The 14,667-nt window shown below is 38.2% G+C and overlaps 3 protein-coding genes across 3 annotated transcripts in view; 2 read left to right on the top strand and 1 right to left on the bottom strand.

The window, feature by feature from the left end:
- Nucleotides 1-5,758, top strand: part of unc80 (unc-80 homolog (C. elegans)) — a 60,644-nt gene extending 54,886 nt beyond the window's left edge. The window contains exons 57-63 of the mRNA XM_016514074.1: nt 1,537-1,713; nt 2,259-2,406; nt 2,583-2,639; nt 3,351-3,432; nt 3,514-3,631; nt 4,631-4,833; nt 5,119-5,758. Coding sequence (XP_016369560.1) covers nt 1,537-1,713; nt 2,259-2,406; nt 2,583-2,639; nt 3,351-3,432; nt 3,514-3,631; nt 4,631-4,833; nt 5,119-5,454 — 1,121 coding nt within the window. The 3' untranslated portion in view covers nt 5,455-5,758. The remainder of the gene's footprint in view (nt 1-1,536; nt 1,714-2,258; nt 2,407-2,582; nt 2,640-3,350; nt 3,433-3,513; nt 3,632-4,630; nt 4,834-5,118) is intronic.
- A 2,115-nt stretch (nt 5,759-7,873) lies between these two features.
- On the bottom strand, nt 7,874-10,318 carry LOC107709579 (stress response protein nst1). The gene is made up of 4 exons (XM_016514087.1): nt 10,195-10,318; nt 9,885-9,978; nt 9,706-9,793; nt 7,874-8,484 (listed from the first exon to the last, which is right to left on the bottom strand). The coding sequence occupies exons 1-4, from the start codon at nt 10,220-10,222 to the stop codon at nt 7,930-7,932; spliced, it is 765 nt and encodes a 254-aa protein (XP_016369573.1). The 5' UTR covers nt 10,223-10,318; the 3' UTR covers nt 7,874-7,929.
- A 159-nt stretch (nt 10,319-10,477) lies between these two features.
- psmb3 (proteasome 20S subunit beta 3) lies at nt 10,478-13,766 on the top strand. Its single transcript, XM_016514088.1, has 6 exons — nt 10,478-10,651; nt 11,374-11,558; nt 11,663-11,770; nt 13,083-13,260; nt 13,367-13,461; nt 13,592-13,766. The coding sequence occupies exons 1-6, from the start codon at nt 10,649-10,651 to the stop codon at nt 13,638-13,640; spliced, it is 618 nt and encodes a 205-aa protein (XP_016369574.1). The 5' UTR covers nt 10,478-10,648; the 3' UTR covers nt 13,641-13,766.
- The last annotated feature ends 901 nt before the right edge of the window (nt 13,767-14,667 follow it).

The raw sequence follows: 14,667 nt of genomic DNA, 5'->3' as shown, positions 1-14,667 counted from the left end.
TAATATTGGTGAAGTAAATCCACACTTTGCTGAAGAAGCGTTAGCAAACTCTTGAGCAGCAACAACAGTACCATGTACTCCGCCATTGTTGTGTATGTTTGTTCGCGCTTGCCTTTAAAATCGACACGTACTGCGCATGTCTACATACCTAACACGTACTACGCACGCTCATAACATCACCGTTTTCAAAGATTCCCGTTTTGGGTGTTTACACGGAAACGACAACGGTGGCGTTTTCAAAAACTTGCACTTTGAAACCTGTTTTCAAAAATGACCGTTTTCAGTCCCCAAAATGCCGTTGTCGTGTAAACAAACAGGCAAAACACATAAAAAGTTTCCCATTTTTGCCTGAAAATGTCATGTAAACGGCCCCTCGGAAGTGAAGGCCAGGAGACTGTTGGGTGTCATTGTAGTTTATGTACATTTAGGGGGCAGTGCTTAGAAATTGAGACAAAGCACCTGGGTGACGACCTTAAACAAAGCATGCAAATGAAGTATTCAGGTGTAGCAACCTGTCCCATTTAACCAGTCCTAATCCAATCAGCATAACTACTCGAAAACTGGGGCAATTGCACCAAGAGCCATTACAAACAAAAGGTGAGAGTCTCTGTAATCTGGCTCATTTGTTTTACAATAAGAGAAGAGGAACTGGCAGGAACCTCTTGCTACAAACTTTGTTCAACAGAAGCATTCATCTGATGTCATCATCTTTACCATAAATGCTAAATACAATGTATTTCACCTTAGTTTTTCAGGTGATTGTTTGTCGGGACATAGGATCAGTAGATCTAAAACAGATTCTTAAATTTGTAATCCCAGACTATCTCTCAGTAAAATTGGTCACACTTTGAACTACGTTCCTGAAGCCCCCCAACAGTGCACAATTTGCAAGTCTACTTAATCACACCTGATTCGGGTCATCAGCTCATTAGTAGAGATTTCAATACCTGAAATGGGTGTCAGACAAAGGAGACATGCAAAATGTGCAGTCTACGTGGACGTGATTTTGTGTCAGGTATTCAGGTTTTGTGATTTAACCTGGGGTTACAACTGTACTTTATCAAAGACTATAGAAATACAAAGACGGTTCACTCTTATACTTATGAATGGGAGAAACTGCAACGCGTAATATGGCAGAATAGTCCCGCCTTCTAAATGAAAGAGCCAATCGCTGATTGGTCAAGTCGTTGCTTCACTGCATGAGGCTAGAGCAGCCAATGCGCATGCGCAATCATAAATGCGTTATAGCATGCGCATTGGCTGGTCTAGCCTGAAAAATAAGCCTTTTTAATACTATTTGAGCATGAGAACCAACATTACCAACATGGGGCAGTTAATTTCAGATTTTGTTGCTGATTTGAAATGTGTAATTTAATTGTGAGTTCAGTGAGCAGTTTTTGAGATTTCAGGATTCCCCCATTTATTTAAATAGGACTTGGTCTTGTATGAGCTCCTGGGAGGTGTTCGAAATATGGCCGCCGAGTGAACAGACTTTCCTTGAAAGGGACTTTGACTTTATTTCTCCCCGTTTTTCAGCATACCAAGGAAAGACTTCCATCAGTACTGTTGGCACGTCCACCTCTGCATACAGGTTGAGTCTGGCCACCATGTCCCGCTCCAACACCGGTACAGGAACTGTCTGGGAGCAGGAGAGCCAACCCTCACGCCAGCCCTCACAGGACACACTCAGTCATACCGATGAGGAGGAGGAAAGTGTGTGATTCATCCTCTTTGGTTCCTCTCAAAACATTCATTTACTCACCCTCATGTCATTCCAAATGACATCACTTTCTTTATAAACCTGTTCATTTAAAAAGATCTGACTTAAAAGAACAGTCTGTTCATGAATATATACAGTATGTGACATATATGAATGCATGAATGGACATACATAAAATTTTGTAGCAGATCTAGACAGGTGGAGCTGGGGGAGGTGGAGGGTTTCAGTGCAACTGAGTACGCTGCAGGACCAGCTTACAGCGAATACTAAACCAGACTATTTAAATGTTGAGCAAGCAATCTTATTGGCTGCAGAATCAGCTTGTGTCATATAGTAAATTATATTATTGCTAAGAGTGCATGTAAAGGACCTACTGTATCAGCCTGCATTATCTAGAGGTTCGTGACTGAAATATTTTCAAGCAGCATGATAAGTTTAAAATAAAATGTATGGGTTTTATTGCTGAGGAATTTTATAGATGCACCTGCTAATGTTATTGTTGAATGATCCATATTACTGCTTACTCTGTCGCTTTCAGATGACTCCGTCAGCATCCCCAGCGTGGTAAGTGAGCACGAAGCTTTCCTCCCCAGGCTCATTTCCCAGCGGCGTTTCTCCAGTCACGCCACAGGGTCGGCTGCCAGTCAGCCTGAACCAGGCATGAGCACCATGCTGCCCAGTCACAGGTAAACAGACACCCCTCTTCACAACTAAAGCTCATTCAGACCGAAAACTGTCTATAACAACCTTATTTATCCAATCTTACCATATCTTTCCCTTTAAGAGAGGGCTGATCTACAGCTGGGGGGTTGCATGTCTCTCTTATTATTCCCCTAATCTTGTTCCCTGCCCAACTCTACAGTGAACCCAATGTGCTAGATGAATCCCAGGGGCTTCTGGAGGAGGGTAACCTGTCTAGGTACAGTGTCACGGCCCTGTGTGTGCAGTGTCTCACCGTCTGTGTGCCAGGGCTGGGCCTGCCTTCCCTGTTCATCACATCCAACTTAATTCCTCACTAGGATCTCTCTCTTTCTCTTCTCATCCACTCCAAGTCACTATTTCTTTCGGTCTTTCTTTCTCTCTTGGCTAGGGACAATGATTATCACTTTGTGGTGGTACTCATCTCCAGTGAGCCTCATGGTGTCATGGTGTCCACTCATGTTTCAGGCTTTTTGCTGCTCAAATTGGGAGTTCCTCTCTGGGGGGCCAATCTGTGGGGCTGGGAAGTATGGTCTAGCAGGTGTAAAGTAGATAATTAGACATGAAGAAATGTCTTTTTTCTGATCTGACATCAGATGAATCTGACAAATTCTTGTACAAAAATGGCTTAGTTTATATTGGATGTTCACATCCTCTTGCTCACACTGCTATACCAGCTTCTCTATTCCCCTTAGTTTTTTGTGGATGACATTGCAGGTTCTGTCCTGCGATTCATGCTTTCTTGATTCGTCCCTGTCCCTGTGTTTGATTGGTGGAGGGCTATGGACTAATGGGGATTTGTGGATGGGACACATTTCCTTTTAACTCTCCAATTAATCAGGAGGATTTAACAGGGATTGTGTTCAGCTCTTCGGGCAGTTCGAGCTCATCAGCTCTGTTTGTGTGTCTGTCCTTTGGTTTTATTCTGCAGGGTTGCCAGCGTGCAGAGTGAACCAGGACAGCAGAATCTGCTAATCCAGCCACCTCTCGGTCGTAAGAGAGGACTTAGGCAGGTGAGCGCTCAGAACACAGTCTTATTTTTTGCATTCGGTGTATTATGTCAAGGCATAAAATTGAGGCACTGTGTCTTGTAGCTACGGCGACCTCTGCTGTCTATACAGAGGGTGCAGGACAAGTCTCCTGGACGTCAGGGAGCCAGACTCTCAACAACCCGCAGGAGCATTCAGCCTAAGAGTAAACCACTCGACAGGGGTGTGTGTCGTTTGTGTAATTACATTAAAAAAGAAAATGAATATGAGTGGGGACTATGTGTATAAGTATATGTTTATAGCATGGATAATATAATATCTGTGTGTATCATTATCGGTAAGTTATTGTACACAACATAAAAACCCTTCATTGCAGTCTTTAAAGCATTTCTATGAATTCCTTTTTGTTTATAAACAAACCTTTTAGTTTTGCTTTGTGGATGTCAGCAGATTTAATGCCTAGTATAATAAATAATAAATATATTAATGTAATATACACAAATAAATTACATTATTATTAATAATAATACAAATAAAAATATTTATGATTGCAAAACCATTGTTATATAAAAAATCTGAGATGTTAAGAATTATACAGCAGACTGCATATATAAAAATTACGTATCAGTATCCACTCTAAATGCATAATTAGTCAAATAAAATGTGACTTTTTAACTTAATTGAATTATTATATTATTTTATGCTATTTTGGTGGACATAATATATACAAAGACATACCTAAAATACACAATGTATAATTTTTAATACATTTTTCAACTTCTAATCTTCTTTCAAAATCTATGAAATGTTATTTTACATGGCTTAAATCCACTGAATAGTAATTTTGAGACGTCAATATTTTGTAATATTTTATCAAAACCAACAAAGACTTCCTAGCAAAAGGCAGATAGTTTGGAGATAATATTAAAGGTCCTTCTGCCACCAGGAGTAAGCCTTTTTTTTTTTTTTTAAAGCATTGACCAAAGGAATAATGTAGAGGCATTAGAAAGCCATGTTCCAAATTTTATATGGTTTTATAGGGTTAAGTACATCCACTCAGATGGCCACTATGAGAACCAGATAGAGTTTCTTATAGTCCAAACTGTAGTGCATAGTGCTAACAAAAACGATGTTATGAATTTGATTCCCAGGAAACTGCATCAAGTAATAGTGTATACTAATGAATTTCTAGAGTCTAATGAATCTGTCATCTTTTCTTCAGCTCACAGTGACCAAAAGAGGTCTGTCACTTTCACTGAGACCCAGCAAGAACCAGCTGGCAGATCTCCCACTGCCACTCCCAGCCCCAGCAGCGGCTTACCAGGGGTCACAGAGGTCGGGAGGCTGAGCCATGCTCCTTCCGTCGCATCAGAGTCCTCATCACCTAGCATCAAAACTGCCCAGCACAAACCGGCATGGCCACAGGTCTGATTTTACCCACTGTCAGAGCACATTGTTTGAATGAAAGCTTGCAGAGTTGTTGCTTAAACACATGCTTAAGTCTATATTCAGCTAATGAAAATATGTTGTAAGAGCATTTTGATATCATTCCAATTAAGTAATGAAACAGAAATGCTGTTTCTGAATGTTCTCTGAATGTTAAAAATGATTGGGTGCATTGCGTGAGTGTTATATGGAGACATGTCTTTAAAATTGAATGTAGCCTTTTATACCTCTGAATCTGACCCTTGCTTTATTTACTCCTCTCAGTATGAGAATAAAGACAGGAAAGATCAGGGGAGTGTAAGAAGCAGTCTTTCTCCAACCCCCTCTGCTGCCTCAAGCTCCACTTCTAGAGCCTGCTCCCCTCTTCCTCCTCCCCTCCCCATCCTGAGTACACCATACCGACTGGCCCCAACCCAGATCAGAGAAAGCCCCGAGGACGAAGAGACCACTGGGCTTCTGCAAAACACGGACACCTCCTCTAGTGCAGGAGAGGACCGTGGCACGGAGAACCCACTCCTGACCTCGCTGCTCACACCCCACGCTCTCTCTCCGCTCCCCCTGTCCCCTGTTGACCTGGATCTGGACGAGTCTCACGTGTGAGAATGTCCAGCTTCTGGATACTGTGCTAGTTTAACAGGAAGTGGAAAAAGAAATCCTGTGATCAGATTTCTTGAATAACTTTTTTTTTGTAAACTCTTGACAACGAAGGAGTTAAAGCATATTAAGCTATCATGGGACATCCTTTGCAATTAATAGACACATTTATGAAGCACTGTGCATAATTCTACACACCAATGAAGCTAATTAACGTTAATGTACCATTCAGTCTTTAGTGAGATAAATGACGTCATTTTAAATCAAACGAGATAAGCATTCTGTGAAAATTATAACTACAAAAACGATGTAATTATATAGATGTATTCTAAATATTTGTCATCTATTAAAGTATTTATTTAGAGGATTATATAAAAATAGATATTTAGAATAAATATTATAAATGCTTTATTTTCAGAAATATGAAGATGCTTGTATAATATTGTTGCCAAATATTTGTTTGCAAAGACAAATTCAAAGCACCTGCCAAATTTCAGCGGGAACAAAATAAGAAAAAAACTGAAAACTTAATTAAATATTATAAATATTTAAATACATATATATACATATATTTAAATAGAAATATTCGAAGTATCTTCCCGGCTGTTGTCCTGATTATGTTGGTGTTGATTCTTCTGTTAACCTGTAATTCAACTAATGCTTAAACTGACTATAAAATACACTATACTGTAAACTTTTTTTGTTTTTTTCAGAATTCTTCTACATAACATTCTGTGTTAAAATAGTCACTAGAGTATTAATTGAATGTCTCACACCCTTGTACAGTGCCGCCCACTAATATTGGCACCCTTGGTAAATATGAGCAAAGGTGGCTGTGAAAATAAATCTGCATTGTTTATCTTTTTGATCTTTCATTCAAAAAATTCACAAAATTCTAAACTTTCATATAAGTAAAACAATTGAAAGTGGGGGGAAACTCACATTATGAAATAAATGTTTTTCTCCAATGCATGTTGGCTACCATTATTGGCACCCCTAGAAATTCTTATGAATAAAATATCTCTGAAGTATATTCCTATTCATATTTACATTTTTTAGCACACCAGGGTGATTATGAACATGAAATTGTCCAGCCATGACTTCCTGTTCCACAGGATTGTAAATATGAGGAACACAAAAATTCCCGTAATCATCGATCACACGGAGTAAAACCAAAGAATATAGTTCTGATGTACAGAACAAGATTGTTGAGCTTCACAAAATAGAAGGTGGCTGTAAGAAAATAGCTAAAGCATTGAAAATCCTCATTTCCACAATCAGGGCAATAATTAAGAAGTTCCAATCAACTAAAGATGTTACAAATCTGCCTGGAAGAGAACATGTCTATATCGTCCTAATGTACGGTGAGGAGGAGAGTTTGAGTGGCCAAAGACTCTCTAAGGATCACAGCTGGAGAATTGCAGAGTAGTTGAATCTTGGGGTCAGAAATCCCCCCCAATTGGTGCAAACAGGGATAAAAAGTACCCCATGTCCACGTTTAAATATACTGCTGGATCTTTAATGTTGTGGGCCTGTTTTTCTGCCGGAGGTCCTGGACATCTTGTTCAGATGCATGGCATCATGGATTCTATCAAATACCAACAGATAAAAAATCTAAACCCGACTGCCTTTGTAAGGAATCTTATAATGGGCCATGTTTGGATCTTCCATCAAGACAATGATCCAAAGCAAACATCAAAATCTACACAAAAATGTGTCACTGGGCACAAAATGAAGCTTCTGCCATGGCTGTCTCAGTTCCCCGACCTGAACCCTATAGAAAATGATTGGGGTGAACTGAAGTGAAGAAGCACCAACATGGAGCTGGTATGCTGGATGTTCTGGAGTGATTCTGGATGAAGGAATGGCCTCTGATCTCTTGTCAAGTGTTCTCCGAACTCATCAGGTATTACAGGAGAAAACTCAGAGCTGCTATCTTAGGACAAGGATGTTGCAATAATTGGGTGCCAATAACCATGGCCAACGTGAACTAGAGAAGAACTTTTATTTCATAATGTGAGTTTCCCCCACTTTCCATTGTTTTACTTCAATGAAAGGTTAGAATTTTGTACATTTTTTTGAATGAAAGATCGAAAGGATAAACAATGCAGATTTATTTTCACAGCCACCTTTGCTCATATTTACCAAGTGGGCGGCACTGTATTCAGAATGTAAAAGCTCAGCAGGTATTATATGTCTCTGTGTGTGCTGCTTTGTGGGTGTATTCATTTTTGTCTAATGTGTTGCTATCTGTTGAATTTGTTCAATAATAAATTATTTAATCCCGTCATGTTGGTTTGGGCTTTTTGGTTTATTATTATTAGCATAATTACCTAATTATTTGTATTTGTTTTATTTGTGAAAGACTAATCTAATACGAACTACTAATTTTATGACTCAAAAGAACTAGACACATGATGGCAATGCAAAAGAGTTTATTTGTAGAAAATAAGCAATTCTTGGAATGTATCAGTAACAGTTTTACTTATTGGCCATAAATGTCTCAAGGAGCTTAAAAAGCCTCTCTTCTCTAGCAGCAGCTTCTCTTTCTCTCCTCTCCTCTCTTTCTCTGTAGTCCCTTTCCTGCCTTTCTTCTCTAGTCAGCATGTCTTTCTCCCACCGTTCCTGTCTCGCAAATAATTCTCGTTCCCTCCTCTCCTCCCTCTCCAGCGTCTGTCTCTCTCTCACTTCTTCTCTCTCTGCAGCCCTTCGATCTCTTTCAGCATCTCTCTCTGCAGCCCGTCTGTCTCGCTCTTCTTCTCTTGCTGCAGCTCGTCTGTCTCTCTCGTCCTCTCTCTCTGAAGCTTGCCTCTCTCGTTCCTCCTGTCTCCTTTCCATCTCCCGCACAGCTGTCAGCCAGTCCTCTTCCTTTCTCTGCTTGATGGGTGGAGCATCCTGAGCAGATGAGGACACTTGGACAGGCGTGATGAAATGGTTGAGGGGGGTCTCGCTACTCAGTGCTTCATCCATGATTGCATACCACTTCCAGGTTGCAATTGATGCGTCTCCCCCAACCATACTGAGGCTTTTGAGGTCCTGCAGTAAATTATCAAAGACAAAATGATTATAGGTCAATGACAGTGTTGTGAATTTAAAAAAAATTAAATTAAAACCTAGTTTAAATTGTCTACCAAGTTCTTAGAAATGTACTCTTTTCAGAAATGTTTGTTTCATATGGTTTTGAAAAACTTGATACTTGTCAAGATAATATTGATGCCAAATATTTGTTTGAAGAAAGAAAAATTCACAGCAGCTGCCAATGTTCAGCAGAAAAAAAAATAGATAAATGGAAAAAGTAATTAAATATTATAAATAATATAAATAATTAAATACATATAAAATATATTTAAATAGACACATTTTAAGCAGTTTTCCATGATTATGTTGGTGTTGATTCTTCAGTGTAATTAAAAATTTATATCATTTTCAATTAATCAATCATGCATCAACATTTTCCTTACATCTTGATTATAAAATCAAGACACATTAATTACATAACAACCCTCTACATTGCGAGTAAATCACTCGCATATGCGACTAAATCTTCACTCTGGCGACTAAATGATGTCTAATATTAGCCAATTGCTAATAAATTCTCAGATTTTACTCGCCAGTGTGTGAGTTGGAGGCTAAGTATAAGTTTAGCTCAGATATATTTTCACTGTACATATATTGCGCGATAAGTTGATATATTGATTATTGCGACAGGTCTATGTGTATGTATATGTGTATATGTGTGTGTATATGTGTATGTGTGTGTGTGTGTGTGTGTGTATATGTATGTGTGTGTGTGTGTATATGTGTGTGTGTATGTATGTGTATGTGTATGTGTGTGTATATATGTATATGTGTATGTATATATTTATCAGTCTGGTGAGTAAACAAAAAAATTTACCAGCCAATGGCGATTCAATTGCCAAGGTGTTCCTAGAGGGCTGCATAATTATATATAAAACAGTTTTTTTTTATAGTTTATATATTTTATGAGATGATTTTATAATTACATTTTATTTATTTGATAAATTTATGTCTGCATGTAGGTTGCAGCACATGACTTGGCAAACATTTTTAAATCACAAATCAATAACACAGAAATGTATGTTTGAATAAATTAATAGATCCTGACAAAAAGTCCCATAATTTATGTTTGACGTAAGTTATCTTTAAGCAAAGTAATTAATTAGTATTTATACTGTATCGGATGGATTTCCACAGACATGTGACTTGCAAACAAGCTAAATAAATGCATGACATCACCTTATACTTCTGTTTTAGATTCTCCCACTTCTTTCTAACCCATGCAGGCGTCACTTTCCCCACCAGCTGTTTCTCCTTCACATACAGCCTGTAGATTGACAGATCAACAGCATCAAATAAACACGTGTACCTGACAAGGCACAACAGCACTCAGTGAAGTCAAGACTGAATTTACTGACTCAAAGGCTTTGATGGCTGCATTTCTCCTGCCTGTAAACAGACTGCTGTTACTGACTCTCCATACAATCAGATCTGCCGTGTTGGCATCAGTCCCTAAATGCACAGAGACGACTGGTAAACATATTTGCCTTTGACCACCACTTGAAAATTGAATAAATCACATACATTGACAAATTCGCGATATTGTTGAATCAACATGCCGTTACTGTTGCAGAATTACGTTTTGGGAAGTGAGGAAGGTAAAAAAATAAAATAAAAAATCAGGCTACTCATAAACCGATACATTTTGCTGTAAAACGTGTTACTTGCATTTAAAGACTCCATCCTCTGAGTCCATTTTAATTTTTTGTTTTGTTTAGCATTGTGTTTTCTTCTCCTGTCCTTTTGCTCCTGTGGGTGAGAATGAATTACAGCGTACTGGCGCCCCCTATCGTAAACTACAACACGTTTGTTGTTTTCCGTTAAAAGTGAATCACAAATTCTCCCATGCAATGCTTGAAATGGGTAGGATTCGAAAATGATTTGAATTCTTTATGCTTTTCATTTTTTACAGTAGGTGGTGGTGTAATGATTTTGTCTAGCAGGGGCGCTGTAGGGACCGCTGCTGTCGGAAATGACGTGAGCAGCAGGAACAACTAGCAGCGATTGAAAGAAAGTGTGTAGTCACCGTGTGTAACCCGGTCTACAGCTTTATTTTCAGCATAACATAATCAAATCTTATAAATAGTTCTCATATTGGTGCCTGCTTATTACATCTGCCATCATGGTAAGTGAACGCGTTTGAAGAATTAAGTGTTTGTTGAATGTAACCGTCTTTATTAGCACAGTAACGTTAGCTCATTTGCCATCTCATTTTTCCAGGCGAAAGTATTTATAAAGTTATTTGTCCTAACCTGCATCTTATTTAGCTTTTTAATATGAATTAATTAAATGCATTCCACATGCATAATAAGCTTTAGTTATATGGAGTGTGTACTATTGAGCTGGATTATTTGAGTCGATCATATTTAAAACGAAACTAACAGTGTTGCATTTGGATGCCTGGGCTAAATATGGATGGTGATCAGTCATGTGTAGACGTATTTTAAATCATGATGTTCATAATTGCATCGGTATTAAAAGGGGAATTCAGTATGAACTCATTTTGATCAAATGTGTTAGCTTTTATACGCATTTCAGATGTGGAGTTGGATAACATTTGCAAAGTGCCTAGTCATACAAAATAACTTTTCATTAAACTATCTCTATTTGTTGTATTTTGTTTGAAAATGTATTTTATTGCTTTGCTCTATCTCATGTTTCTTATCCTGTTCTGTAAGTGATCTTTGTGATATATGTATATGTTATACAATGATAAGCATTTTAGTTTTTTTTTAAGCCTATATAGTAACTGTTTCAAATATGTATATGATATCTAGTCAGACTGTATAGAAAAGTGCTGTTGTTTAATCTTATAAGTTTTGTTGTTTTATTGTCATCTTCCCATAGTCTATTATGTCATATAATGGAGGTGCCGTCATGGCGATGCGTGGAAAGGAATGTGTGGCAATAGCATCAGACCGGAGGTTTGGCATCCAGGCACAGCTGGTTACCACCGACTTCCAGAAAATCTTCCCTATGGGAGACAGACTCTTCATCGGGCTGGCTGGCCTTGCCACAGATGTACAGACAGTGTATGAATAGTGTCAGATGCATTCGAATATTTGATATTAAACATAGCACTTGTCGTTTTTCTTTTTAAATACCTACTGGTTTTTACCTTTCTCTCTCGTTTTAGATCTCAAAGGCTGAAGTTCCGCTTGAACTTGTATGAGCTGAAGGAAGGTCGTCAGATCAAGCCAAAGACCTTCATGAGCATGGTGTCCAACCTTCTGTATGAGAGGAGGTAAAAATGCACATCTGTACATGCTAGTTTCTGTTAATTGGCAAAGAGAAAACCAATTGCTGAAAATGGAAGGGAATTAGTGGAACAACAAATGCATTCAATCAGTGGTAAATAGTTTTTCGTTGTTGACCTTAACTGTAATAGTGCTACAGTGCCCACTCACTTGTATTGAATGTGTTTTTCCCATAGGGATTTTAAAGTAATTAAAAATTATGTTCTATATAGTATGAATATGGGTAGTATGAATGAAATTTGGACGTACTACATCTGGCATGATGTTACTGTCAAGTGACCTACCAGTGTCAGTTGTGTCACTTCACTGCCATGGGATAGTAGTAGTAGACAGAAGTAGTAGGGCATCTTACTTAGGGTAATTTTAGAATACTGTTTTTGGAATACTATGAACTTGGACATAATATTTCTTTTTTCACATACTATTCTTCGCCTGCTACAAGTATGAAAGTAGGCATATTCGGATACAGTGTTTAAGAGTTATAAGCCTTAAAACCAAACCAGCCAGCTATAGGGTGAATCACAACAAACTTTGTTTTGAAGCAACAAAGTATTTGGTGTACAGTATGTGGAAAATAATGTGTTTTTTTAACCTTAAACCGCATAAACACATTTCACTACACCAAACACACAAAATAATGTTCTTTTTAGCAACATCATATGACCCCTTTAATGACATTAATAAAGAAGAGAAACCACAATCCCATGAAGCATTGCAAACTACACACTCAAATTAAAAACAATGGAGAAATATAAAACTGTTGACTCTACCACCCCCAGTGCTTCATGGGACCGGGTGGGTTCTAAAGTGTTCTTTTGGTGTGATTTGCTTGTCTCGATTCTCTGATTTGTGGAAATTTCTCAGCAGAATCATGGGTAATCACCAGGAATTCTACTTTTGAGCATGATTATCTAAAGTAGTTAAAATAATGTGGGCTGATGGCTTCAATAACAGTATATATTATCAAATAACAACCTCATAGCTCACAGTAGATCTTTTTGAAGTTTATAAATGATCAAAATCAATTCCCCTGTCAAGAAAATGAATAGGATGTTTACTTCTGGAACCCAACTGATCCAAATTCACATTTTGTAGTATTTAGGCCTACTAAACTCAGTTTCTAATAGGATCCTGCAAACCTACATATTTTCAAAATCAACTAGTCAGTGGGTTGTTATAATTACTAAGCAATGTGTATGCAATTTCGCTGCATTCCAGAGTTCAAAGAGTTCATTGCTAAATAGAATATTCCCATGTGCACTGTGTACAGAATTGCAATCTGTCATGTCCCTGTCTCAGGTTTGGGCCGTACTACATCGAGCCTGTGATTGCTGGTCTGGACCCAAAGACCTTTGAACCCTTCATCTGTTCCCTTGACCTTATCGGATGCCCAATGGTGACAGAAGACTTTGTTGTGAGTGGAACTTGCTCAGAGCAGATGTACGGCATGTGCGAGTCCCTGTGGGAACCTGACATGGTAGGTGAAGGGAAACAAGACCACGTAACTGTATTGGGTATGAAGGCTGATTAATGATCTAGGTCTGGTAATCTCATAGACTTTTGCTGTTGATTGTGTTCTCTAGAAACCAGAGGATTTATTTGAGACCATCTCTCAGGCCATGCTGAACGCTGTTGACAGGGATGCAGTGTCTGGAATGGGAGTCGTTGTTCATGTCATGTAAGTATATCATCAAATGTCATCAACCTTAGTGATAGTATGACAATCATTAACTTTTAATTAACTGATTTCAATCTGCACAAAACATTAAGAATAAAAAATACATTAAGAATATATATATTTTTTACAGTGAGAAGGATAAGATAACCACACGTACCCTGAAGGCCAGGATGGACTAAAGAAAAATACTACTGCTGTTTCATCTCCTACAACCCCATTTTTTTTGTACTCCAATAGAATTTGCCTTGTTCCATTTGTCATCATCAAAATTGAATTGTTCAATAAACATTTCTAATATTTACTCATCTGCTAGTTATGTGGTCAGAGATGTTTTTAAAAGATACTTTTTGTTATCTAATTTCTTGACATTTTAAAGTCAGCATGAAACAAATCTATTTTCTACAGGTGCATCTAAAAAAATTTGAATATTGTGAAAAAGTTTTTTTTTGTAACTTATGAAAATTTAACTTTTTGAAATATATTCTAGATTCATTACAAGTAAAAAATGTCAATTTTTTTTTTTTTTGGTGATTAGAGCTCATGAAAGTCAAAAATCCAGTATCTCAAAATATTAGAATATTTCCTAAGGTCAATAAAAAAAAAAAAAAAGATTTGCAAAGCAGAAAAGTTAAATTTTTTTAAAGTATGTTCATTTATGCACTCAATACTTGGTCGGGGCTCCTTGAGCACAAATTCCAGCATCAGTGAGGTGTGGCATGGAAGCGATCAGCCTGTGGCACTGCTGAGGCACTATTGAGCCTTCAGCTCGTCTGTATTTGTTGGATCGACTGTTTCTCATCTTTCTCTTGAAAATATCCCATAGATTCAATATGGGGTTCGGGTCAGGCATGTTGGCTGGCCAGTCAAGCACCACTTCAAGCAGCTTGGATTCTGTGCCTCTCCAGTTTTCCTCCAGACTCCAGACCTTGATTTCCAAATGAAAATGAAAAATGTACTTTTATCTGAAAGAGGACTTTGGACCACTGAGCAACAGTCCAGTTCTATTTCTCCTTAGCCCAGGTAAGATGCTTCTGATGTTTCTGTTTCAGAAGTGGCTTGGTAGCCCTTTTCCTGAAGACATCTGAGCGTGGTGACTCTTGATGCACTGACTCCAGCTTCAGTCCACTCCTTGTAAAGCTCTCCCAAGTGTTTGGAATCAGCTTGGCTTGACAGTATTCTCAAGCTTGCGGTCATCACTGTTGCTTC

This window comes from Sinocyclocheilus rhinocerous, unplaced genomic scaffold (genome assembly GCF_001515625.1).
Source record: "Sinocyclocheilus rhinocerous isolate Xijiao unplaced genomic scaffold, SAMN03320098_v1.1 scaffold806, whole genome shotgun sequence".
NCBI lineage: Eukaryota > Metazoa > Chordata > Actinopteri > Cypriniformes > Cyprinidae > Sinocyclocheilus > Sinocyclocheilus rhinocerous.
This window is presented reverse-complemented; position numbering and strand designations above follow the sequence as displayed.

What these genes read in the sequence shown, in the direction of transcription:
- psmb3 (XM_016514088.1), top strand. An exon ending in GCCACAGATGTACAGACAGT is followed by an intron (nt 11,559 to 11,662) that starts GTATGAATAGTG and finishes CTCTCGTTTTAG; the next exon opens with ATCTCAAAGGCTGAAGTTCC. An exon ending in GGAGTCGTTGTTCATGTCAT is followed by an intron (nt 13,462 to 13,591) that starts GTAAGTATATCA and finishes TATTTTTTACAG; the next exon opens with TGAGAAGGATAAGATAACCA.
- LOC107709579 (XM_016514087.1), bottom strand. Translation starts at nt 10,222, where the DNA reads ATGGACTCAGAGGATGGAGTCTTTAAAT. An exon ending in GCAGCCATCAAAGCCTTTGA is followed by an intron (nt 9,794 to 9,884) that starts GTCAGTAAATTC and finishes GTCAATCTACAG; the next exon opens with GCTGTATGTGAAGGAGAAAC. An exon ending in ATCTAAAACAGAAGTATAAG is followed by an intron (nt 8,485 to 9,705) that starts GTGATGTCATGC and finishes AATTTACTGCAG; the next exon opens with GACCTCAAAAGCCTCAGTAT.